The following is a 27060-nucleotide window of genomic DNA, read 5'->3' on the forward strand; positions in this document are numbered from 1 at the left end:
TCAGACTTAATTACATTTTTCTCCACTGGCAGTCATTGTCATAGCAGCTAGGCTGGGTCTGTACAAAGGTTGTACGCACACTTCTTTTGCCAGCCTTCCACTTCTTCTTAGCTAAATGAACAGACTTTTCTTCTCCCTGAGATCCTTCAGCTTGCTCTTTTAAAAGAGAATCTGAACACTGAGAATTCCCATCAAACTAGCTAACTCTTTTTCCATCTGAATTTTTTCCTGCAGCATCTTGTCTCCGCTTTTACACATAATATGGTAACCTGTTAATAAAATCTGACCTGTCCTACACACTCCTGCCAGCTCTTCCCCTGGTCTTATTGGCATTCTTTGCAAACACTTTTCCAAGGCTCTAGGTTCCTCTTCCCGTAACTTCAGTTCCCAGGATTCACAGGGTCCAGTGCTTTTAGCCCATTTCCTTGCTATCCCATCCTGGGATATCTGTTTCTTCCTCTAAATCTTTTCTGCCTCCAAATAGAATTTTTATACCCTACAATCCTGTTTGTGTTGCCAAATGTATCGCCAAGGCAACATTCATAGCACTGGTGGTGACTATGAATATGCCCGCATAATTCTCATTCACAAAGTATAATAGACTCTCTCTATAGAAGGCAGAAGAAAAATATTTATTCAGACACCAGAAAGCCAGATCAGTCTTAGTAACCAAGAAGTCAATACACATTAACACTGCAGGGGACAAAGCCATTCCCAAGCCTCCCCTGCTCCCCACCTTCCCACAAAGAAACAAACGCTCATGAGCCTAGCTGTGCCTGATTGTCTGTGTCCTCTCTCTCCCTCCTTCCTCACTGCTCTCACTCACTTCCTCTTAGTTCTGCTCCACCCTTCCTGTTTCATCCATTCAGCAAGCTCCCCCCACCACATGGGACTTAGGCATCTATGTGATTTAAACATATCACATGGGCCTGTTAATGAATGGGAAAGATTTTCCCATTTAAATTATCATTGCACTTGCTTACCCTTCTAAAGTATTACTTATTTCTTGAGTTTTCTTCTTTCTATTGCCATCACTATGATTCTAGTTGAGGCCCCTTTTACCTCATCTGGACTACTACAATAACTTCCTAACTAATCTCTCTGATTTTATTCTTCTTTCCCATTCTCATAACTGTTCTGCACCCCATTGCCACATTCATCTTTCTAAACCATAGCTCTGTTCATAAATCATTCAAACAACAAATATTTATTAAGTTCCTTCCTACTGTGTGCCAGACACTAGGCTAGATACTGGGGGTACAGATACAAAGAATTAAAATTTCTATTCACAGGGAGCTCTCTCAAAGGAGAGACAAGTGTACCTATAGGTACCTATAGAAAAAATAAATAGAATATGTAATGATATAACATATAAGTAAGTTATATAAATACATATGTGTGTGTTTGTATACTCACACATATTTACAGGGAAATTAAGTAACAGAGTAGAATGGAAGTAAGAGCATTAGGAGATAGGGCAATCCAGAAAAGCTTCATTTAGAGGATGGTGCATGAGCTGAATCTTCAGGGAAGAAAAGTACTCTGAAATACAGCCAAGAAGGGAAGACAGCCTGGGCATGTTGGGGTGGCCAGTGGAAAAGCACAGAGATAGGACTGTCACTCAAGTTTGACTGGACAATAGAGTACAGGATGGGTACATTTATAATAAAGTTGGAAACACAAATTGGAGCCCAGTGGTGTAGGGAATTAAACAGTAAGAGAAGAAAGTTTATATTTGATTCTGGAAGCAATAGGAAGTGGCTGGAATTTATTTAATATCATAGTCATGTGATCAGACTACCACTTAAGGAAAATTACTTTGCCAGCAATATATAGTAAGGACTGGAGTGGTAAGTTACTTGAAGCAGAGAGACTAATTGGGAGGCTTTTACATTAATGTAAGTTAAAAATGATGATGGCTGTGAACTAAGAGGGTAGCTGTACAAGTGGAGAGAAGAAGCCATGTGTGATAGAAACAGCAAGATATGGCAACTGATTGGATATGTGGGATGAGCAAGAATGAGGACAATCAATTCTTGTCCTCATTTTATTCAGAAATCTTTAGTTTTATCCCACCTTCATATAACCTACCAAATCAAGCCTATCTCCCACCATTCTCTTTCACACATCCTATATTCCAGCCAAACTGGATAATTTTCTAGTCAGCCTGACTATCCCTACCTACATGTTTTTCTCCTCTGCCTGAAGTACATATTCTTCTAGTTGTAGCTTTCCAAATCTCCATCCTTTAAGAGATCACTCTCTGTTGCTCAGCTTTTCCTTCTGTTTTTGATCTCTAAAATGTCTTTGTGCTTTTGGCTTTTGAAAGAGTTGCAAATCCATTCTTATGCAACTGTGCACATGTTTAAAATTACTTGAGAGTGCTCCATTGACTATGCCCAAAAGGCTATAAACCTGTGCATACCCTTTGATCCAGCAATACCACTGCTAGGTCTAGATTTCACAGACATCCAAAAATAGGGGGAAAACCCTTGTGGTACAAAAATATTTATAGCAGTTCTCTTTGTGGTGGCTAAGAATTAGAAGTCAAAGGGATGCCTTTGAGAATGGTTAAATAAGCTGTGGTATATGGTTATAATGAAATATTATTGTACTGTAAGAAATGATAAACAGGATGATTTCAGAAAAACCTGGAAAGATTTACATGAACTGATGCATATTAAAGTGAAGAGAAGCAGGAGAACATTGTACACAGTAATAGCAATATCGCTATTGCTAACAGCAATTCCATGAAGAATTGTGAATGACTTAGCTATTCTAAGTAATACAATGATCCAAGACAGTTCCATAGTATGAATGATTAAACAGGCTATCTGCCTCCAGAGGAAGAACTGATATTGATTAAATACAGACTAGATCATACTATTTTTTCATTTTCTTTCTCTTACTTTTTTCATTTATTTGCATCTTCTTGTACAAAATGACTAATATGGAAATGTTTTACATAATTGCACAGTTGTATAACCTATATCTCATTGCTTACCATCTTAGGGAGTGGGGAGGGTAGAGAGGGTGAGAAGGATGGAATTTAGAACTCAAGGCTTTAAATAAAAATGTTTTTAACAGAAATGCTCCATTGGAACACGAATATATTCAAGCTTAAAAGTTGGGGTGAACACTTTTGAAACTATGCTTGATTGTTCTATATAAAAACTTTAATCTTTCCTTTTTTTTGAGAGTATTGACCTGCCTGCCTACTCATCCATCACCTTGTCTACACTCTGCAAAGTTATCTTTTTTCACTAATCCCTTAAATTAGCTGTGCTTGATTTTGATGTATTGAATGAATTGTATCTTTTGACTCATTCCATAGACAATTTAGGAGCATATGGGTGTCTGTATGTTTTATCCATGTGGACATGTTGGTTCAACATTTCAGTTTTTCTGCCTTTGAGTAATTTGAAAGACCCAAAGGTATTGGGGCATACCCCAAACTGGAGAGAGTTCTTACACATCCAGAATTTGAAGATTTATTTTGATTATACATTTTTTGACTCCCATCTAATTGATGTATTATGTCAGTCCGGCTAATTCTATTTGGCATAATTCTTGCAAAAGGTTTGGAATGAGAGTTGCACTTTTGACTGTACATACATGTATGAACATGTATGCATGTATTCCCCTATTAAAAGCACTATACTTATCATTTATTTGCACATAAAATGATTCAGATTTTCTTTCTTTTCTGTTCTCCCATTTTAAATTGCAAATATTTAGTCCTAAATAGCAATTGAAAAGAAGTTATCTTTTCTGACTATTTACAATTCAGAGCTTAGATACCAATATCAATAAATTTTATATTGGCCTTGGAAATCACTAGATATAATTTTTCCCTTCCTTTCACAATTGCAGCATTTGATGTGTGCAGGGCTGTGGTGTCTTGTGGAAGGGGATACATCTTGCAAAACTAAACTGGATCCTCCCCTGGATGGCACTGAGTGTGGGGCCGATAAGGTAATTGTTTACTCCAAGCAGCTATCTAAGTCTTCCATGGAACTGCATTCCTCTACTGTAATTTGCAGTCATCAGAATCCTAATTTAAGGATTGGTTTCTATTCTGATAAAGCCCCATGAACATCTCACAGGGAAACTGTAGGTCAGCCTTCATTGACCTTGTTCAAAACTAATTTCAATTTCTTCATCATTTCCCATGACACTTGTCTTTTTTAAAAAAGAAGAAAAATGACATTTTTGTTTTATAATATCCCCACCATGGTCTGACAAAAAGAAGAATGGTTTGCCTTTCCTTAGGACTATTGGACTTAACTTATTGGTGGAAATATCTAAAGCTAGAATCCATTCAGCAAGTATTTATTAAGCACCTTCTACAGGCAAGACTGAGGCAAGTACATGGCACAGTGGGTAGAGCATTGGGCCTGGAGTCAGGTAGATCTGAGTTCAAATGTGGTCTCAGACACTTACTAGATGTGTGATCCTAGTCAAGTCACTTAATTTCTGTTTGCTTTAATCCACTGGAGAAGGAAATGGGAAACAGTTCTAGTATCTTTGCAACAAAAACCTTACAGAGAATATTGACATACCATGGTCCACAGAGTCAGGAAGAGTCAGGCACTACTGAATCACCACCAACAACAACATTGGCACATAGTATGATGGCCTAATTTCCTTCAGTTGATGGTGCCTTCTCTACCTTCCCATTACCCTCAGCCTCCCTGCCAAGTTGAACTATTAACACACTCAAAAGACTGGAAAGCTTTATTTTAAAGAACCTTGCCAATGACTTCATAATTAGAATTATCCTGTAAATGACCTTTTTATAGCCTTCATAAAGTGAGAGATACCAGAACTGTCCCATTCCCACTCCTATATGGACAAACACAACTTATCCAAGGACATTTTTCCTTTCTCCTTGTCCCATATTGTCACCTGAAGGGTACTTCTCTGAAATCATCTTACTCAGTGAACATATATTCACCCTGCTTCATTTTAGTGGTGCCGAGCTGGGGAGTGTGTCAGTAAAACTCCTATCCCAGAGCATGTGGATGGAGACTGGAGTACATGGAGCCCCTGGAGCATGTGCAGTAGGACATGTGGGACTGGAGCCCGGTTCAGACAAAGGAAATGTGACAATCCCCCGTGAGTACCTTAAAATAAAAATGACATTTTTATTTTATTCCTTTATTAATTATTTCCTGAAGTTCTAGTACTAGGTATTGAGATAGGTAGGTACCTTCTTAGAACTTATTTGAAGAAATAAAATATTCATTTCAATTTAATTAGCATTTGCTAAGTGCCTACTTTGGGCCTTAAGCTGGGTGTTGAAAATAAAAGCAAACCATTCTCCTGATCACATACAAAATTACCTATGAGGTGGAAAGTGCCTTAAGAGAAGAACAGTCAGGTAGAGGGGGCAATGAGTAGAGGGCTTGGAGTCAGTCAGGAAGGTCTAACTAGTCACGCACTGACTAGCTCTGTGATCCTGGGAAAGTCACATCCACTTCTCTGGGTGAGTTCTCTTTGTAAAAAGAGAGGGGCTGTGCTGGAAAGGTCTTGAGGACATCTTCTCCCTCTAGATCTCTGTTACAATTACCTATGATCTTTTGAAAATGTCATGAGATTTCAGATGAGTGAGGGATTTTTCTAAGACACTTCTTTAATGTTCAGTGATGAAAAATTCCCTACTACAACAACAATTGAAGTTTTTCTCTCCCCCTTCAGGAATTAAAGTATGAGGAAAATTAAGTACAATGAGAATGTAGCCTCCAATAGGGCATATGTAACAAGTAGTCTACCTGAAAAACTTCACTTTGCTTTTGAAAATGAATCTCTTTTAGTTTTGCCTGTAATAGCTCTGTCTGGCATTTAGAGACAAAAAAAATGAATGGTGAGCCAATCTGAAAGAATTCATTGATTCTATTTCTTTTTCTGCCTCTATATCAATCATGTCACACATTACAAGCAGCATTTATTGCTTAGAATTTTTTCTGTGGTTGCATATGAAGATAATTTTTCCAGGTTAATAACAGATCATTGATTTTAGCCTCACCTAATCCTAAATGACCTCCCTGCTACCTGTATGCCCACTAGACATATCCCCTCAAATGTATTACATCTCTAATTCAGGCATTTTGAGGGAAAATTGTCCATTGCTTTTCTATTGGGGAAGGCGGAGCAAAACTGTGTTCACATTGTATTCCGCATTAAGGACCCCCATATTTTCCAGAGAGAGTTGAAGTCATGTCACTTGATTTTGAATCTCAGTATTGATACTTACCTATGGGACTCTGGGAAAATTACGTAGTCTCTATAATCCCATCCAATAAATATTTATTAAGGATCTACTATGTTCCAGGCACTGTGCTACACACTGGGAATACAATTTTTTTTTTAAAAGATAATCCATGCCCTCAAGGAGACAATCTTCTCCTTTATAATCTAAAGAGGAAGATAGCACACAAAAGGAGGCAGGAAAGTGGGGTTGGGGAGACAATGGGACACCAGAGAGTACCTGGCCTTGGGTCATTTTGTTTGGAGATGAATCAGGCTGGGTAGCAGAGGCAGAATGGAATGAACTGAGTCCAATGTCTGCTCTCTATATAAGGCAAACATGGTGATGAATTTGCTACTCCACTGTCCAATCAGAGGAGAAAGGAGGCAGTAGGAGGTGGTGTCAATCACTTAGCAGCCTGGTGGTGAATCAAGGGGTGATCAGCTTATACCAGGAGGTGCCTCTTGTTCCATGGAGTTGAAACCAGGCAGGGCAGCAGATGAACAGTGGAGTTTTTGACTCACAGTTTCTTAATCGGTAAAATGATAATAATAAAATATGTGCTACTACCTGTATCACAAGGATATGGAAGAAGAAAATACTTGGCAAACCTTAAAGCCCAAAAGAAATGTTGGGATTATTGCAGCTATAAGAACTGTACTGTAGCATATTCCTTATTAGCTGATGGAGGATTGTTTACCATGTAGTAGTGTGAACATAAAGCATGATTTCCATTCATGCCTTTCTTAAGTTCTATTAGGTTGAAAGCCCTCTGATAGATTCTATGGAAAAAAAAGATTAAGTGAAAAATGAGAAAGCTAAAAATAGCCTAGCCTCTTGTCCAAAGCTGTTCAAAAGCAGCAGCTCCTTCTTACCACAAGGGGCAACAAGGAGAAGAAGTTATATATTCAAAGTACGCCTTGGCCAGGCATCAGCTCCTATGGGGTACAGTTATTCTTGCCGGCCGCATGGCTTCCAGACTTAGATATCTAGTCCTAATCTAATGGGGTCAGCTATCACTTCCATGCAGATCACTTTAGTACCTACAGCCATAATCCTGAACTCCAGTTGTGCATTTTGAGCTGCCTGCTGGTCGCACATGCATTTCTAAGCCAATATATCTAAAACAGACACATATTTCCTATCAAAACTTTTCCTCTTCCAAACAGCCTCATTTTTTTTTGAAGACACATATCATTTCAGTCATCCAGATTTGCAAAATCTGTCATTTTTAACTCTTCTCATTTCCTTTAGTGTTCCCCACCTTGACCCCAAACCAACCAGACTTCAATCAATAAATCAACAGACTTTTAAATTAAGTCTTTAGTACGTGTCAGCCTGTTTAAGCACCATGGTGAAACAAAGAGAAAAACAAAACCAGTCTCTGTATTCAAGGAACTCCCAGTATGGGAAATAACATATAAATCAGACCATAGAGGATAACAGCAGAGTAGATAGAAAGTAACCTTTGCGGGGGGCACTAGCAGTTGGTCAGGGGATGGGGAGGGTGAAAGGCCTCCTGGAGAAAGTAGTGCTGGAGCTGAGTCTTAAAGGAAGTTAGTTAGCTAGGTGACAAAGTGAATAGAATGCCAAGCCTGGAGTCAGGAAGACCCGAGTTCAAATCTAACCTCAGACACTTACTGGCTGCATTACTTGACCCTGTTTGTCTCAGGTTCCTCATCTGTAAAATGAGGTAGAGAAGGAAATGGCAGACCATTCTAGTATCTTTGCCAAGAAAGCCCCAAATGGGGTCACAAAGAGTTGGATATGATTGAAAAAACAACATCAATGAAGAGATTCTACTTATAAGTCAGAGGTTAGGAGGGAAGGCATTCCAGAATAGTCAATAGAAAGGCATGGAGTTAGGAGATAGAGTGTCACATTCAAAAACAGGAAGTTGACTAGGAAGCCTGGATTATAAAATACATAGGGAAGAGGAGAAGGTAAATAAAGTTGGAAGGGAAGGAAGGAGCCATGTTGTAAAGGGCTTTAAAGGCCAAACAAAGGACTATATGGTTGAATTTAGAGCTAACTGTCGAGCAGAAGAGATCACATGACCAGACCTATGCTTTGGGAATGTCACTTTGGCAGCTGGGCAGAGAATGGATCAGAGCTGGGAAGACACTTTTGGCAAGGAGACCAACCAGAAGCCTACTGCCATATTCTAGGCAAGAGGTGATGAGGGCCTGATTAGGGTGGTATCTGTGGGAGTGAATAAAGCACATATTGAGAGATGTTGTATAGAAAGAAATTATAAGATTTGCCATGTGATTGGTAGATAGTTCTTGTGTTTTCTGTCTCTAACATCGTCCTCTGGGCTGTCCTTTTCTATCCACTTATGTAGCCCCCCCCCCCACCTTCATTCAAGTCCTCCTCATCTCTCCTTTGAACTGTAGAACTTGGTCCCTCAGCTTGGTTCTCTCTCATCTTCCATTTCTCTTCTACTCGGCAGTCAACATGAGATTATTCCTAAAACCTGACTCTAAGCATTTTATTTCCTTAATTAGAAAACTTCAGTAAGTGTTCTGTTGCTTTCAGGAGAAAAAAATCTCTGTGTGACCTTTAAAGCCTGCACAGTATGGCTTCCACTTTCCATTCCAGGTATCTCACTCTGCTTTGTACTTTCTCCATTCCAATCAACTGGCATGTTACTTACCACAGGGTGCTGTACATGACAGCCTATCTCTCCACTCTCTGTCTCACAGATTGTTGCCCATGTTTGGAATATCCTGCCTCTTCAGCCTCTGGGAAGCCCTGGTCTCTTTCAAAGTCTAGCTTAGGTGTCCTTAGATCTGTCCCAAATCATCCCCCAATACTGCCCCCAATTGTTAACCTCTTTTTTTGAAGCTAAACAACAGCCATTTTTTTAAGGAATTACTAAGTCCTAGACACTGTACAAATGCAAAAGCAAAACCAGACCCTGCCTTTTTTTGTTTACTACTAACACAATACAGTTGAGATAGATTGACTCAGCTTTCTCAACCTGTTTCTTCATCTGCAAAATACAAACAATAGTACCTGCATTACCTGCCTCACAGAATCAGGAAAAATGAGCTGTGATAATATATGTGGAAAGGACCATGTCACCCTAAAGTGTCACAGCCATGGAAGTATCATTGTTATTATTTTTTTCTGTAGCATTAACATTTCTAATGTGCCTGACTATTCCCAAAAATATGGTTTTGTCTCATAAACTGAAATACGAGGTGCAACATGGCGTAATGGCAAGGAAATTATAATGATTTATTGTTGGGGTAGGAATCTGCTTTTCATGATGACAGATGTCGAATTAATGGCATTAAATAATTCAGCAAATATTCACTTAACACTTAGTATGTTATAGTCACTGTGTAGCTTAAAAAGAAACATAGGGCATGGTTTGGGGACCCCAGCTTATAATTTTAGTTGGGAAAGTCAGATACTGAATGCTCAATTGATCGATTGATTCATAGATAAAAGATGATAGATAGATGGATAGATAGGTTTTTCATGTATCAGTCAATTAGTAAGCATTTATTAATAACCTTTTATGTCCCAATCCTTGTACTAAGTGTTGAGGTTACGAAGAAAAGCAAAAGATCATCATTGTTCTCAAGGAGCTCACATTCCAGTGGAGGAGACTATATAAAACAATTATTTACCTACAATTAATCTACAGGATAAATGGGAGATAATCAATATAAGGGAAAATGCTAGCATTAAGAGAATATTGATATGTATATACACATATAGAGGGGAAGCTAGATGACACAACGTATGGAGTGCTAGCCCTGGAGTTGGGAGGACCTGAGTTCAAATGTGGTCTCAGGCACTTACTAGCTGTGTGATCCTGGGCAAGTCACTTAACCCTTTTTGTCTGTCTTTTCTCATCTGTAAACTGAGTTGGAGAAAGAAATATCAAAGCACTATAGTGTCTTTGCCAAGAAAACCCTAAATGGGATCAGGAAGAACTGGACAAAACTAATCAGCTAAACAACTGAAACAACACACATGTATACATGAATATGTACATATATGGGTGTACCTATAAGTATATGTACATATAGGCACATAGACATAATACATATGTATACTTACATACTATGTGTTATATACACACACATATACATATATACATACTACTGCTCAAATTCAGCATCCAACCCAAACTGACCACATGACTCTTGGGGAAGTTATTTCACCCACTCCAGGCAATTCTCTAAAATAGGTTGCTGAGCAATAGTTCTGAATTGTTACAGAGAGTTCTTGTATCATAAATTCTCTGCTGCAGTGAAATCACAGGTCTTTCCCCTTATGAAGCTACAATGAGATAAATATTTCCAGGTGAGAAAAGAGGATCTGCACTCAGATCAAAGCTCCTTTACCTGCCAGTGCTATGACCTTCCTCTGAGCTTCAGTTTTCTGCTCTGTAAAATGGGGGCGAACTCTAGGCTCTCTGTGGTCCCTTCTGACTCTAAATCTATGCTCTTATGACTTTTATTTGTCCCCTTTTCTGGCCCTACTTTTTGTCCAGGTCCCAGGCAGTTCACCCCCATCTGTGACTGGCACTGGAAACTTGATGAAATAATTATTTAACCATCCTATTTTGCTGGGAAAGACGAAGGCAAATCCTCCTCTGGTTCTGCAGAACCCTGAATTGTTTAGCAGCAGCAGTGGGGGTCCGGTGCTTCCAGAAAGACATGCAGAATGGTGACAGCAATTTTATTAAGTCTAGGCAGGAGTTTACAACTTGGCTTTTTCTGAAGGAGCTGACTTGGTGTTTCTTATAAAGCACAGCTGATCCAAGGCCCTGCAGCCAGACTGTTGACCAAAACAAAGTCCATTCATTGTCTCACTTCTTAAATCACCGGGCTCCCTGAATTGGAGATTCTCACAAGGATTTCAAAATTCTTTTTGCTTATGTACATTCTAGCCTGGGAACACGTGACCTCCCTTCACTTCATATTCCTGGCCCCTTTCCCTCTTCTTCTGCAGCTGGTTTATTCACTGTCCAAAAATATTGGCAAGAGAGCCTCCTTTTTTCTATTCAGTCCTGCTCTTTTCAGCTATTGGAATTTTTATTTCTTGCCAACTGACATTTAGGCCTTAGGGACTATCAATATTTTTAAACCAGTTGCTTTACCTGCTTGATTTGGCCTGTAATTCGTGGGACTGTCTTTATGAATTACCTTTGATGGCAAGGTAGAAAGTTGTCAGCCAGTCCTGGTGCTCAGTTAGAGGGCAATTCCTTTGGTCTTAGGCTTGGGGTAGGTGGATGGGTGGATAGAAAAAAGAAATGCCTGAAATGCTTTGGTATGAAAGGCATGACCTATCAACAGGAGGGTGATGGGAAGATTAACGTAGCATAATAAGTGGAAGTGTATTAATGTTACCATTCGCTGTCACCACATGAGAGACGTAAGAGAGGAAACCAGCAAGTATTTAAAAATAAACTGGAAGAACAGGGTGGAGTGGATTTATGTGCCTTTGATTGTTTTTTACTTCCAATTGAAACCCCCATATGTGCACAATCAATGTGCCAGGGGGATTGGCATTCACATGTATAATTGTTTAAAATCCAAGCTTAATACTCTCAAAAATAAGTTACACGTGTTACTTGAATACCTTTCTGATGAGAACCTAAAACCAAGAATCAGTCTTCATTTCATGGGCATTTTAAAACCCTGTGGCACTTTTATTAATCCTTTGGCCTTGTCTTGTGTCACTCATCATAATTCCTGGATATCTCCTTGAAAATCTGGAACCACAGGAAATCCTGCTCACTCACTAAAATTAAAACTATGATTTTTATTTTTTGATTTGTCTTCATTCAGTAAAGTCAAAAATAAAGGACTCTTCACTTGCCACCTGCTGTCTCCCCTCAGCTTCAACTCCCCAATTCTGTCCAACTCACACTGTGGAGAAGAAGCAGGATTTTTACAACCTACTGCCGGCACCACCACAGTCACCACCACTACCACCACCACTAACTGCCATGTACATGGTGCCGATCAGTCCTTCAACATGAATTGACTTTATTACTGTAGAACTGATTCTCCCATTGCCACTCCATTTGAAAATCATCTACTTCAAATCTTTCTGATGGATATAATCCTTGAGTCATTTCCCTGTGCAGATCTAGTCGTTAACCTAATGAAGTGAATGATACCAGGACTAGATAGCCTCATGCCATTTATCTCATCCTGAACATCATTTAATTCTATTTAACATACATCTCGTGTCTAACTGTGTGTGATACTTGCTAGGCTCTGGGGACGCAAAAAACCATAAAAAACACAAAAAGAAAAACAAAGGCAAAACAGTCCTTACCCTGTACTCTAGAGCTAGCTCTCTACTAAGGGAATATTATATGTACTGAGATGAGTAATTACAGTACATAGTAATTTAATGAGAGAGAGAGGAAAAAGTCACAGCACATCATTTTCCCAGCCCAAGTTGGCACAGGGAGATAGAGAGGTCTATGGACATTGGGGACAATTCTGAACAGGAGCAGGTCACACAGAGTTGACTAGCACAAAGGAAAGGCAGTAATACCAGGACAATACCAGGATGTCCTAGACATACATAGAGGTATCAAGATGGAAACAGGCATGAGCTAGAAGCTTTATTGCCCATTAACCAGTTCTGGGCTACAGATCCAGATGAGAAATTTATAGAGCTCAAGCCAAGGGGTTAAAGGTTCAGATTTTGCCCTGGATGAGACCACTTTGGGAGCACTGAAGGCTTACAGGTTCCCTCCTTAAACTGTTCCAGAGAACCCATAACACTCAATACACAGGGAAAGCAGAAACAGCACCGGGTCAGATCTTCCCTCTAGAAGGGCATAGAATCTGGCCTTAATCTCATAACTGAAGTCAGAAAATAGATTAGAAGAATGGAAAAAACAGGAAAAAAGAACAGCTCTATAAACTGCAATCATGATGATGAGGATGCTCAAGACAAACCCAGAAGAAGGGAATGACCCTAAAACATCTACAAGCAAAGTCTCAAAAAACAGAGCTGAAGCACAGTTCAACTGAAATTCCTGGAAGAGATGAAGCAGGAGCTACAAACAAGAGTTTAAAATACTTTTTAATAAATGAAATGAGAACAGTACTAGAGGGAAAATTAGAAAAGAAATGAGAGCTATGGAGAAAATAATTAGAAACAGTGGAAAAATAGGTAAAATTATAAAGTATCTCATAGCAAAAATAATTAATGTAGAAAACAGATTGAAGGGAAAATATCAGAATCATTGAACTACCTGACCAAAAAAAAAAAAAGATCCCCAACACTATACTTCAAAAAAAAATATTAAAAGAAAACTGCGCAGATCTCTTAGAAGCAGAAGGCAAAGTAGAAATGGGGGAGGGAGAAGAAAACAACACTGGCCACCTTCTGAAACATACCCCAAAGTGAAAACTCCCAGTCATAACATAGCCCAGAGCTTCCAGTTCAAAGGAAAAAATACTGCAGGTAGTCAAAAAGAAAAAACTCCAGGACTACACAACCACAGTCAGGATCACACACACATAATTTAGCAGCCAACATTCTAAAGCAGTAGAGAGCCTAGAATACAATAGTCTAGAAGTCAAAGGATATAGACTTACAACCAAGAATAATTTACTTAGCAAAACTGAGTATAATCATCTAGGGGACAAAATGGATCATTAATTAAGTAAATAACTTTCAAGTATTCTTAATGAAAGGTCCAGAGTTATATAGAAACTTGAAAGTTCAAAATACAGGAGTTTAGAGAAACATGAAAAAGTGAACACAATGATAAAGTACTATACAAGGATTTATTTAAATTCAAGAATGGGCACTTGTCATCTTCAAGGGGTAATAGAGATAGTCTAGACAAGTCCTGGGAGTGATTCTGTTATGTTTGATCTCCAATGAAGAATGGGATTTGGGCAAAGGAGAGAGGAACGCACACGCACACACACAAACACATTCAGCATATGAGTAGAGTGAACCTCAACAGAGATGATGCCAGAAGAAAAGGAAGAGAGAGCTCTCCATTGACAGTGGAGAGCAGGGAATTGACTCATTGTTCCTTCTGGATGGGGGGGGGGGGGGCGCGGCAAAGGGCATGGCAGAAGGAAAAATGAACACTGAAGAGGGTGGCCAAGGATGAAATGTCTTCTGTAGAGCCAGTTTTACATTAGTTCCACAGGACAGAATGAAGATGAGATGAAGGACAATATGTTCAATTCTTTGGACTTTATTATGCTCACCTGTAAAATGAGGAGTGGTTGGACTAGATAATCCCAAAAGCATCTTCCAGATTTGAGATTGATTCCTCCCTCACATATCATTCTCCTGTGCTCCAGAAGCCAAGACACTGTCATTTATTTAGTGATATCCAGTGGTATTACAAGCCAAGGGCCTATGAGAAAATGAAGAACTTCTAGAGGACTTGCCTGGTAAACCCTGTCCCATCACTAGAACCTTCCATTTGAACCATAAGCTCTTTGACAGCTGAAACTGTTTTCTTCATATTTCTGATCCTGCCAGACATAGCACAAAGTAGACACTGAGGAAATGTTGTTGACTATATCATATTTTAATCTTGATTTCTCATTGATGTTCTGCCCTCTCTGTTTTGATCTCCACCAATTGAATAGAGGAGGACAAACTGAGCAAGTGTTGCCCATTTCTGGAAGTCCTCTTCATCACTCTTCTGGGCACTGATAATAAGGGTATTCACATAAAGCAGGCATTGAACAATTGAAATGAATGAGCTGATATCTCATCCCTTTCATCCTAAAGGAAAAAAATCATAGGAGGCAGGAGGATATAGCAGAAAAATACGACATCTGGAATCAAGAGAAACTTGGGTTCAAATCCCACCTCTGACACTAAGTAACTATGGGCAAGTCACAACTTCTCTGAGCCTCAGTTTTTTCAAATGTAAAGTGGGGTAATAATACGAAGCAACTCGGTGGTGCAGTGAAAAGAACACAGGACCTAGAGTCAAGAAGACCTGAGTTCAAATCTGGCTTCAGACATTCACTAGCTGTATAACCCTGGACAAATCAGTTAACGCCTCTGGGCCTCAGTTTCCATATTTGCAAAATCAGCACCTACCTCTAGGGTTGTTATAAGGATAAAATGAGATAATATTTATAAAGTGCTATGCAAATCTTAAAGTGCTATATAAATGCTAGCTAATAAATTATATTACATTATTATTATAAGTCTAGTTATAATAATATGGAGTTGTGGTGGGGAATCACATGAGATAATAAATGTAAAGTGCTTTGAAAACTTTAAGGTGCCATATAAATGCCAGATAATATTATTACAGGTACATTAAGATCTTGTATTTACTCATTATCAAAGTTATCTTCCTCCAGAATATAAACCTAAGTAGCCTACTTAGTAGTCTTCTTCTGGTTCCCACTACCCAAAATAACACCGAGTGATTGTCTTTGTTTTTCAAATGGTAAATATTGTCAAGATCTCAGATTTTAGCTACATCTGAAGGATAGGTTTTATGGATTGTACTGTATGGATGCTCATCATTTTCGCTTTCCAAGTGTCTTTGATTTACAGTTCAAAAACGCATTCTTCTGGTGGCTTGCTTCAGCATGTAGTAAATGCATCAGGGATTTCAGAGAAACAATACAGTCTGTAAGAACCAATGGATTGCCTTGGAGATGTTTTTCTTCTTTCCTTTCTCTGTCTGTCTTCCCCTTTTGGCAGGAAAAGAAAAATTTCATCTACACCAGCTAATTTATGTGTGTCCAATGAATGACTGACCTGTTCTCTTCCTTTTCAGCCCTGGGCCAGGAGGCACAAATTGCTGGGGAGCAAGTGTGGAACATACTGTTTGTGAAAACTTACTCTGCCCTAAGGGAGTGCCTAGCTTCAGGGATCAGCAGTGTCAGTCCCATGATCGTCACAACTACAAGAAGAAGGGCCTTCTGACAGCTGTCATCATTGATGGTAAATGCATTAGCTTCACTTTCAGTGTGTAGTTACTTCCTTGCCTCCCACCCTACCCCCTGTCTCTCCACTACAGGTAAAAGATAAACTCACCCTGGATCAGCTTGTGAGAGTCATTAGCCTACATCAGGAGTGCTATTGATTAGCTTTGGGGACTCATCGCCTCTGATAGCCTCACAATTTTCTAAACCCATGTGTGGACAAATAGGAGGGTCGCCAAGCGTATCCCGCTTATCTTCCTGTCCCAATCCAAATCACCATTTGTCCTGACTTCTTTCCGGACTGCATTAAGGAAAATTGTGCTCATGGTGACATTCCTCACATCTCTCTCTGGTCTTTCTCTGATGTTTTTGGTATTTCTCTATACTTTTAAAATAAAAGTCTCCCCCGCCCCCTACACACAATCAGTTTGAGTTTAATTTTACTTACTGGAAAAAAATGGAGAAAGTTTTGAAAATAGTTTATAGGTTTGGAAAGATAACTTGAAAACACATTCCCTTTCTATGTTATTCCATGGATGTTGTCCTAAATTAGGAAAATATCTCCCCCAAGGAAAATTTTAAGAGATATAGAATAGTGCATTGGAAAGAATGTTTGTTTGGGAGTCAGAGGACATGAGTAAAAATCCTGGCATTGCCACTTACCATCTTGGGCAAGTCAGTTAAAATTTTGGCCTTTACTTTTACTCATCTGTAAAATGAGGATATCAGACCTAGGTCTTTTCCAAGTCTAAATCTGTCATCTTATGGATTCCCAGTGTTGAAGAAATCCCAGAAGTACAGTTTAAAAGTATAACCTCTATTTAATAAAAATGAGGGAATAAAGGGCCTTAGTAAGTCTATCAAATGGAATTCTATCTACCTACCTATAAATAAAACTTTGTATAAGTATGATATAAGCTGAAGAAAACCAAAACAGTTGTGACTTCTAAAATTTCAGAAAAAGGAGATAAATTTTATTTGAGTGATGAAAGATGACAGAGTCTAAAGAATTAAAACCCTATTTTAAGTCAACACATAAAATCTCTAGTAGGAAAATGGGACATTCATCCCGGCCAAAGCCTTGCTTCCTCATTTATTATGACCAGCATTTATTCTGATACCTCAAGAGAGAACCTCTGAGCTATATACATTCCCCATGACTTAAATTATAAGATCAGTTGAGCATAACTAAGTGAGGATATGATCAAGCATCATTTTAAGCCTAATGGACCTCACTAAGCAGCGTCTAATCCAAAAACATGACTCTTCAGCTATGGATTGATGTGGAGGAGATAATGCCAAACTATTTCTGACATTCTAAATGGTAGCAGATGACTCAAAGCAATTCTACTGGGGCTGAGTTTAAAAGTACCAGGTAATTATCCAGTCACTTTTCTTTAAAAAAAATAAAAAGTACTTTTTGTAGCTAGAATCTACGTAAGTCTAGTTGCATTGTCATACAACAGACTTTCAGAGTTGAAGAGCTTGCCACCACCTCCTCCTACCCCCACCCTTTTCCTTCAAATACATACAACCTTGTCAGAATGGAAGAGGGAGAGACAGGGTCTGGTAGAGAAAGGAATGCTTATAGCTCTAGGCACCAGCAGTCAAAAAATAAGACCTTACCTCTTTTCTGGCTGGCCATTAATCTGACACAGGAGGAGACAGGAAGACTTCCAGATGTCCCAGTAGAATCCAAACCTCTAATCAGCAGGGAGATAACAAATACTATAACTTTCTTTTTTTTTAGTGGTTTTTTCCCCCTCTTCTCAATGGCTAATTCTGATGAGAAGCTGCATTGTTCCAGAATTTTCAGTAGTCTGTGGCCCTTCAGATAAAGACTTTGAGTCCCTTTTATGTCTATTCTCATTTTGTTTCAGCAGGAGGCCATGCTGTAAGAGAGGCTAACTAGGCTATTTCATAAAATAATAGACATATATTAGTGGTTCTGTCCTTGAATGTTTGTTTCACTTCCAAAATTCCCTTTTGCATCTGTTTTCAAATGAAGAAATCCTATCTAACTAAATCTCTGTTTCCCCATGCCCCTCTCTCCAAGTATAGTTCAGTTTTCTCTTTAATTTTTTAACTCTTCTCATAAATTAAACTACTTGTTTATCTAATCACCACAACTTTACTCATCATTACAGAAAGTGTACTGACGGGCCATTTTTTGCCAGTTACTTAATCATGGTCCTTCACTTACTAGGTTCAGTATTTGCTTTTGCCCACTTTTTTTTTAAATGACTTCTTTGCTGATTACAATAAGAATTTCAGCACCTTATTCTGAAGGCCTCTGAATGAAGAGATCCCTGTACTGTTAAATCATTCTTGAGAATAACAATAAAGTTAGAAAGATTCTTGCTTTGGAGAAAAGTCCTGAGAATTTTTCCAGGACAGCTTCACCAGTCTTTTTTTTTGTTGGTGGTGGTGGTGATGGTGTTATTGTGGTTTCTTACATATTTGATTTTGCTTGAGTTTCAAAAGAAATCAGAGGTCAGCATTTTTTTTTTAAAAAAAAGAGTATTGCATGATTTAAGAAAACAAAATAATAAATGCCCAATTCAGAGGGAAACTGCATATTATAGAAATGAAACTCTGTTCTTCTTTAACTTCCATTTATAAAAAGGCACAGTCACAGTAGCGCTCCCGATATGTGATTCCTGTGGTCTGACTCTTGACTCCATTGAAATCCATTATAACTGCCCTATTCATAGTGGCATTGCCATCACTGGTGAATTCTTTGGCTCCAGACACACACTACAAGGAAGGAAAGACTTTTTTTTTTCTTTTTCCTTTAAAAAATTATTGCAGAAATAGATTTTCCAAAGGGGAGCTTAGGACCACAAATTAATAACACCCACTCCCCCAAGACAAAAGTTTCCCTTAGAAAATAGTGCTAAATAGAAAAGTATTCAGATGGCACCTATTTGTACAGCCACGTGGAAAGCCCACCCAATTTCTCCTTTCCCCCTATTAATTCTTTCAAGAATTTAGTCCTCCTCCTCCTCCTCTTCTTCCTCCTCCTCCTTTTCTCTCTCTGTCTCTCTCTCTGTCTCTGTCTCTCTGTCTCTGTCTGTCTGTCTGTCTGTCTGTCTCTCTCTCTCTCTGTCTCTGTCTCTGTCTCTGTCTCTCTCTTCCTTCAGTGAACTCTTATAGTAACTTAGCAATGAGAGATTGTGGAGCTACTACTCGACTGTCATCTTCCTCTCCACTGAAACTGACCTAACTGGTTCCATAAGGAATATCCCCTATCCTAAACATGCATCCTGAAAATAGACATTAGAATGGATCAAGAGAACTATCTTTGAAAGTAAATAAATTTCACCCTGCATTCTTAAGACCATTTCATACAACCCACATGCCATCCTTTGCTAAGCTTTTTAAAAAGTTCCACTTCTCCTGAAAGAGAATACCATAACTACAAAAGAAAATTGAAGGCTCTGGAACTATTCTAAGTTAGGACTTAGCTCTATTTAGCCTCCATGGGAGACATTAATGAAAATATCATTTGTAGAAGAAATTGAATGAAAATAAGAATAAAACAGAAAGAGAGCTACGTTGCCAGTCATGTACAGTCACCACATGCCATAGTGTCGTACGTAGCTATATAGAGCATTTAGAGAATTTTAGAGAGATCTCATTTCTTCTGTGCTCCTTACGTGATATAAAACTTCAGGATTGGAAGGGACCTCTGAGATCACATCATCTATCTCATACCTGAAAAAAGGATTTCAATGACAACATACCAGACAAATGGTTATCCAACCTTCTACTTAGGTAACTCATTGGCAGAGAGTTTTTCCTGAAGTGACACTTAAATTTGCCTCCTTATATCTTCCACCTATTTGTTGTTATTGTTGCTACTGTGCTACTACAATGTGACTAAAAGAACACATATAACTCCTTTTCTACATGATGGTCCTTAACATTCTAGAAATGACCTTACCTCCTTCGCCTGATCTACATTTGACATGAATTCAAGGCCCTTCCCCATCCTTGTGATCCTCCACTTGACAATTTCCCATTTATCACTTTCCTTTCTAAATTATGGCATTTCAAATTGAGTGTAGTACTCCAGATGTGGTCTGATCAGGGGAGAGTATAGTGGACTGCGACCTCCTTATTCCTAGGTGCCACTATTAGGTTTGACTGCAGTCACTGTTGACTCACATTGAGCTTACAGTTCACCCAAATTCCCCAATCTTTTTCATAAGAAATTCTGTTTAGTTCTATCTTCCATATTTTATATCAGGGGGGCTGATTTTTAACCCAAATAAGAAATTATATTTATTCCTATTAAATTCCATTTTATTTCATTCATTTTAATATTCTAGTCTATCATGTATTTTTGCATCCTGACGTCATAATCTAACATGTGACTATCCCTCCCAACTTGAGTTCATCTGCAGCTTCAATCAGCCCTCTATCTATAGCCTTCTCTGAGTCACTAATAAAGAGTGATACATAATACATAGTATCAAAGAGATCTACTCCACTGGAGACTTGAAAACCTCCAAGGTGACACTTAATCATTAATGACTTCTGTTTCAATCTAACTTAATTATGCTATCAGATTAGTCAATATCTTGCCAGCTTTTCACACATATACATTGAATATCATATTATATAGTTTATATTCTATATCATATTATATAATATGATACAACATATATTTTCATTGCATATGTGTATGTGTGCATATATGCACACACATATACATACACACATATACATATACATACATATGTGTGTGTGTGTGTGTGTGCACAAAAATGCAGCATAATGTAGGTATTATAGTGTAATGGATAGATAGCCAGGAAGGAACTGAGGATATGGGCACAGGAGAAGGGCTGGTGACAAAAGGTCCAGATTGCTTAAGTGGGTGACTTGATGATGAGATATGAAGCATAATCTGTTCTAGTACCTTTAGTGGTTCGGTGGTATAGGTCAGTGATATCAAATCAAACAGAAAAGAATTCTTGCCCACTGGCTGCATACTGTCTTAGAAAAACCACAAATTAACATTACCAATATTGTATTATATTTTTACCTATTCTGTTATATATTTCTCAATTACATTTTAATCTGGTTCTGGGCTATACTTGGGAGTTTTGAGGATGCAAGTTCAATACCTCTTATCTAGTGATTTTGCACTTACCAATAAAAATAGCTAAACTCTAGGGCAGGATTTCCAAAAGTCGGTTGGATTCACTGCCCCAGTATCTGGGAGCATGATTTCTGGGGATCCAGGAGTCTAGATTGTACAGTACTATGTGGGAACATCAGATGGATGACTCTACATCCTCCTTCCTTGGAGGATAAGCAGCTACTTTCTCTCAGGATATACAGCTCCCACCTCTTCAAGAGGAGCCCACCATTATTTTCATGGCTTCACTTATTAAGTTGTCCTTTTCCTTCCTTCCTGCTCTATATGACCTTCTCCCACTGTCCAACCTTCCTTGTAAAGGTCAAGTTTCCACTCTGACTCTTCAGATCCGTTTTCTTCTTGGTTTTCTCTCTGAAGTTCTTCAAGTGCAGTTTGAAACAGCTCTGCCAAAGTCGGGCTCCATTCCAAGTATTCATGCTCTTCTTAGGTGGTTACCTTTCTTGTCCAAACAACCCATTTTTTCTCCCAAAACTCTTTTCCCATTTCTGGGAGGGAAGTAGAAGTAGGATATAAAATATGTTCGTTCCTTGGCCTTTAGCCAAGTTCTTCTGCTATAGGGGTAAACTTCATAGGACACATAATTCAGGGTATAAGTGAAAAGATCATTTTTCTGCAGCTCAGGAAGCCTAGCTTCTGATGGTAGCTCTTCTGCTACCTGTGTGACTAACCTCTCTAAGCCTCAGTTCCTCGGGGAATTGGATTAAATGATCTCTTAAGTTTCTTCCACTTCTAAAATTCTTTGCTTGGGGACATGCTGTCAATCTACAGAAAAATATAGAAGGAAAATATTTACTCCAGGGCTCATTCATACCTGCCACTGGTTCATTCCAGGGAGGATTTAAACCCCTTTTCCCAGGTAACTTGATTACAAGGGAGAATGCTATGCTCCTCAGACAGTTTGCTAATAATAAAAATGTAAAGCATGTTGTAAATCTCAAAGTGCTACAGAAATAGCAACTATCTAATTGTAATTATTAAAATAAAAACTCAAATCCTCATCTAGCTGCTCCTTATTTGGGTTATTCCACTTAAAAGAAAAACCAGCTAACTATAGTCCACTAGGATATAGTAAAACCTAACATTTATGTGCAAATCAAATTCTGCTATCTTAGCAACATTAAGCATCTTGAACTCCTCTCGCATTGGGGGCCTCTCTTGTAGCACTTTTATTCTACCTTATAGCATAAGTTATTAGCACGTTTATCTCTTATGCTAGAAGGTAAGCTTGTTGTGGATGGAGAGTATGCTTTGTTCATCTTTGTATCTTTATAGTATAGAGAACATAAAAGGTACTAAAAAATATTTATTGGATATTTGGGAGAATGAATGATTGTTTTAAAAAATATTCAACTAGTCACGGTTCCCTTTAGTTTTTCTGTAAATCACTTAACTGAAAAATTATGGCCCCTATTTTATTTCTCAGAATAGATTTTTCCCAAGATAAAATTTCTATTTTCTTACTTCATAAACAGTCTAATTGAGAATAAGTACCATTTGCTAACATCTCCCTCTCCGAACCCTAATAAATAAAGGAGTTTTATTGAATGGTATTAATAATAATAGTAACAATCGCTGACATTTATAGAGTGCTTTAATATACCAATCAATTAACAAATATTTAAATGGTACAGTGGACTTTGAGTCAGGAAGACCTACATTTAAATCCTTCTCCAGACACTAGCTATTTGATCCTGTGCAAGGCACTTAACCTCTCTAAGCCTCAGTTTCCTCATCAGTAAAATGAGGGGGGTTGGGCTCATTTACTTCTAAGGTCCCTCCTAGCTCTAAATCTGTGCTCCTATGATCCTTTGCTTTATTAGGTATTAGTCTCTGTCCTAGGTGCTGGGAATAAAAAGGCAAAGAATGAAACAACTCCTATTCACAAAGAACTTACATTCTGATGAAGGAGACAAAGCATATATAAATATTTATAAAGAGAAAAATGCAGATAAATACAAAACAATTAAATCTGTGGTAGTTTGGGAGGAAGGGCACTAGATTTTGGAAGGATTAGAAAAGTTTTTATATAGAAAGTTGTACCTGAGCTGAATCTTCAAGGAAAAAGGGCACCTTTAGGAGACAGGGATAAGGATAAAGTGTACTTCAGACATGTGGGACAGGCAGTGCAACATCATGGCAATAGGAGATGCAGTACTATGTATTGTGGACAGAGCAAATGCCAGTTTGGCTGGATCCAAGAGTGTGTAAAGAGGCATAATGCCCACTTGAAGCTAGAAATAGGATGGGGCCAAATTCTGTGGGTTTTAGAAGCTAAACAGAGGATTTTATATTTGATCCTGGAAACAATATGAAGCCACTGCAGTTTGTTGAGTAGGGGAGCCACATGGCCAGATCTGCACTTAAGGAAAATTATTTTGGCAATAATATGTAGGATGGATTGGATTGGGGAGAGACTTGAGGCCAGGAGATGAATCAGAAAGCTGTTAACGTTAATCTAAATGAGAGGTGGTGAGAATCTGAATTAAAGTAATAGCTATGTGAGGCAAGAAAAGGAACTATTGTGGAGGTAAAAATGACATGATTGGCCACCTGATTCAATATGTGGGATGAGGGAGAGTGAGAAGTCAAGAATAATGCCAGTTTTGTGAAGCTAGGAGCCCGGAATAATGCAGCCCCTTGGACAAAAATCATAAGGTTTGGGAAAGGTGTTGCATTTTGTTGTTTTTTTTTTTTTTTTGGAGGGGGGAGGGATGGGTTCAGTTTTGGACATGCTGTGTTTGAAATGTCTGTAGGACATAATTGAAAATGTCCAATGGACAATTGGTGAAACTCAGCAGAGAGACTAGGGCTGGCTATTTAAATCTGTGTCACCAGCACACAGATTACAAATAATTACATCTGTAGAAACTGATGAGTTACCAAGAAAAAGAATGTCAGCAGAGAAGAGGGCATACAATAGTATTGGAGAACATCCATATTTAGGAGGCATGAAATGGATGATGCCCTAGCAAAAGAGGCAGACAAAGGAGTAGTCATACTGATAAGAGGAGAACCAGAAGATGGTAGTGAACAACTATTTGCATCACTATTAACATTTTACAGAAGGTTAGCCTCAGAGAGGTGTAGTATACATTTTCTCCTGTAAAGTTTTTACAGGAGGTTCACACAAAATGGGTGAGTCTTCCTCTGGATTCCTTGATTTTGCTTCAGAATTAATGGAACATAGATATATCAGTTGGTTATCCCTCATTCTCTATGGCTGGGCTACATCTTTTGCTAATCATATATCTTTCTCTGCTTATGTACTTTATGCCACTTTTAGTTTTTATTCTAAACCTAACAAGCATTAAATGAAATCAGCATTTCTATATATATTTTAAACAAAAGAGAATTACACATGAAACTGTAAATCTCCTTTACACTGAACTTGCTTTTCTTTTTAAGTATATAATAAATTCAACATGCAAATTTCAAATATTTTTTCCTTGTCTATGACTCCTCATCTTTCTTTTTTTGGAGGGTGTGGAAGGGAGGATAGGCTGAGGAAGTCTATATCAGTCCCATCTCTGTCTTTCACCCCATTCTTCCATGAGGGAAAAAAGAAAAAAATAAAACTCCTTATATATAACATACGTAGCAAAAGTTTTGCTTTTCTTTAGAATATATATATATATATGTATGTATGTATGTATGTATGTATACACATGTGTGTATTTATATGTGTGTACATACAAGGAAAATAAAGTCCCACATTGGTCATGTCCAAAACTATACGTCTCATTTTGCATTTTGAGTCCATCACCTCTAAAAGAAGGTGAGTAGCATGCTTCATCATCAGTCCTCTGGAATTTGGCTTGGTCATTTCATTGATCATGGTTCTGAAGTCTTTCAAAGTTGTTTTCCTTTATAATGTTGTTGTATAGATTAATCTCCTAGTTCCACCCCCTTCATCAGTCTCCCTATGTTTCTTCAAAATGCTTTTTCCTTATTCCTTAAGGTATTAATAATAGACGTAGACTTGGAGAATATTCAAAATGAAGATGATGAGGGGATTGAAATCCATGTCAATGAGGAGTTGTTCAAAGAACTGGAAAATACTGAGAAAACTCATGGAAAACTTGTGACTATAGTTTTGAAGAACCACCATGGGAAGGAGATCTAGAATAATTTTGCATGTTTCTAGAGGATAAACTAGAACCAATATGGTCAAAGTTGCAGGGAAGCAGGATTTTAGCTGCCAAAAAACATTGCCTTACTGAGTTCCCTGTCATTGAAAATGCCGAGTTAGAGGTTTGATGATCAGCTCTCTGGGACATTGTAGAGGGCATTTGTACACCTTGTAGAAAGTTGGATCAAATGACCTCTAAACTTCCTTCCAAAGTTAAGGTTCTATGACTTCTCCCTTGGGCTTTTTTTTATTCCATATATATTTTGCTTTACTTTGTTTACCTTATATCCCTTATAAGTACAAGTGTTTCCCTAATAATTACTTGGTCAGTTGTTTTTAAAAAAAGAATACAAATCAAGGAGATTGTTCCACAAGATGAAATTTTCTTCCTGGACATGTATCTTGTAATCTTTCCAGGGAATTTTCACTTACTGTTCTCTCAACTCCCACTTCTGATCCCCATCATTCCCTAACTCTAGCTGAAGGCATAAGATTCACCAAGGTGCCCCCACCCACCATATACACCCATCTAGTGCATGTGAATCCTGGTTGTTTTACCAGTATATCACATTGTAAAATATTTGATGAGCTTAGTACCTAAAAATGTTCTTGAAGAAAAAATAAATAATTTATGTCTATAAAGTAGGGAGAAAAGGTTTGGAAACAAAGGATGGAATCAAACAACATAATTCCATTCTGTCTGTGTGGTTTCATCATTCTGTTCTCATCTCAGGACAGCTTGATTCCATTTGTATCCTCTGAATGTTTAGGTATCAAATATGTGCGGATGTCTGATGGGTTATGTGCCTTAGTTAAAAAAAAAACAAAAACTGGGCTCTTCCTGCTTCCCTTTTTGTTTGCCTAATACTATTTCTGTTTTTATCGTTATTGTTCTTCTGCACATATTCACACATTCATTTCTGTACAAATATGTATGTCATTTTTTCTCCTCAGATAAGCCTTGTGAGCTCTACTGCTCTCCTCTGGGAAAGGAATCTCCTGTGCTGATAGCAGACAGGGTTCTTGATGGCACACCCTGTGGGCCCTATGAGAATGACCTCTGCGTAAATGGCAGGTGCCAGGTACAGTACCTTTCTTTCTTTTTTCATTTCTTTAATAGTATACCAAGAGGAAAAGAGGCCTCCTTACACAGTGGACAGACTGCTGAGCCTGGAGTCAGCTCCCACCTCCTCCAATCATCAGCTGTGTGATGCTCAGCACTTCTCTTCCCTGGTCTTCAGGCAACTCTCAAAGACATCCATTAAATTGTAGCAGGATAGCAGCCTATGCTAGTAGGAGGAACATTCGTACGTATGTGTAGAGAATACATGCATATATAAAGAAATATATGTATGTATATATATGCATATAAGGAGAGAGAGACTGACGTCACTAATAACAGAACTGAAACAGAAACCAGGGCTGCTTCTAAGAAGAGGCCTTTCAAGATAGTGCTTAATGATGCAATATCCTGAAGTTTAATCCTATAAGGCACTATCCCTAAAGAGCTAATTAAATAGTATGGATATATGAAAGTAAAGAGCTATATAAAGATCAATCAATAAGCATTCAGTGGATAGAATGCCAGGCCTGAAGTCAG

General features: G+C 38.3%; 1 protein-coding gene across 2 annotated transcripts in view; it reads left to right on the plus strand.

Annotated features, from left to right (window-relative positions):
- The window catches only part of ADAMTS17 (ADAM metallopeptidase with thrombospondin type 1 motif 17), a 489795-nt gene that overhangs the window by 280911 nt on the left and 181824 nt on the right, over positions 1–27060 (plus strand). For both annotated transcript variants that reach the window (XM_072616993.1, XM_072616988.1), the window contains exons 11-14: positions 3874–3975; positions 4973–5118; positions 16017–16183; positions 26415–26542. In XM_072616993.1, coding sequence (XP_072473094.1) covers positions 3874–3975; positions 4973–5118; positions 16017–16183; positions 26415–26542 — 543 coding nt within the window. The remainder of the gene's footprint in view (positions 1–3873; positions 3976–4972; positions 5119–16016; positions 16184–26414; positions 26543–27060) is intronic.

This window comes from Notamacropus eugenii, chromosome 1 (genome assembly GCF_028372415.1).
Source record: "Notamacropus eugenii isolate mMacEug1 chromosome 1, mMacEug1.pri_v2, whole genome shotgun sequence".
NCBI classification, from domain to species: domain Eukaryota; kingdom Metazoa; phylum Chordata; class Mammalia; order Diprotodontia; family Macropodidae; genus Notamacropus; species Notamacropus eugenii.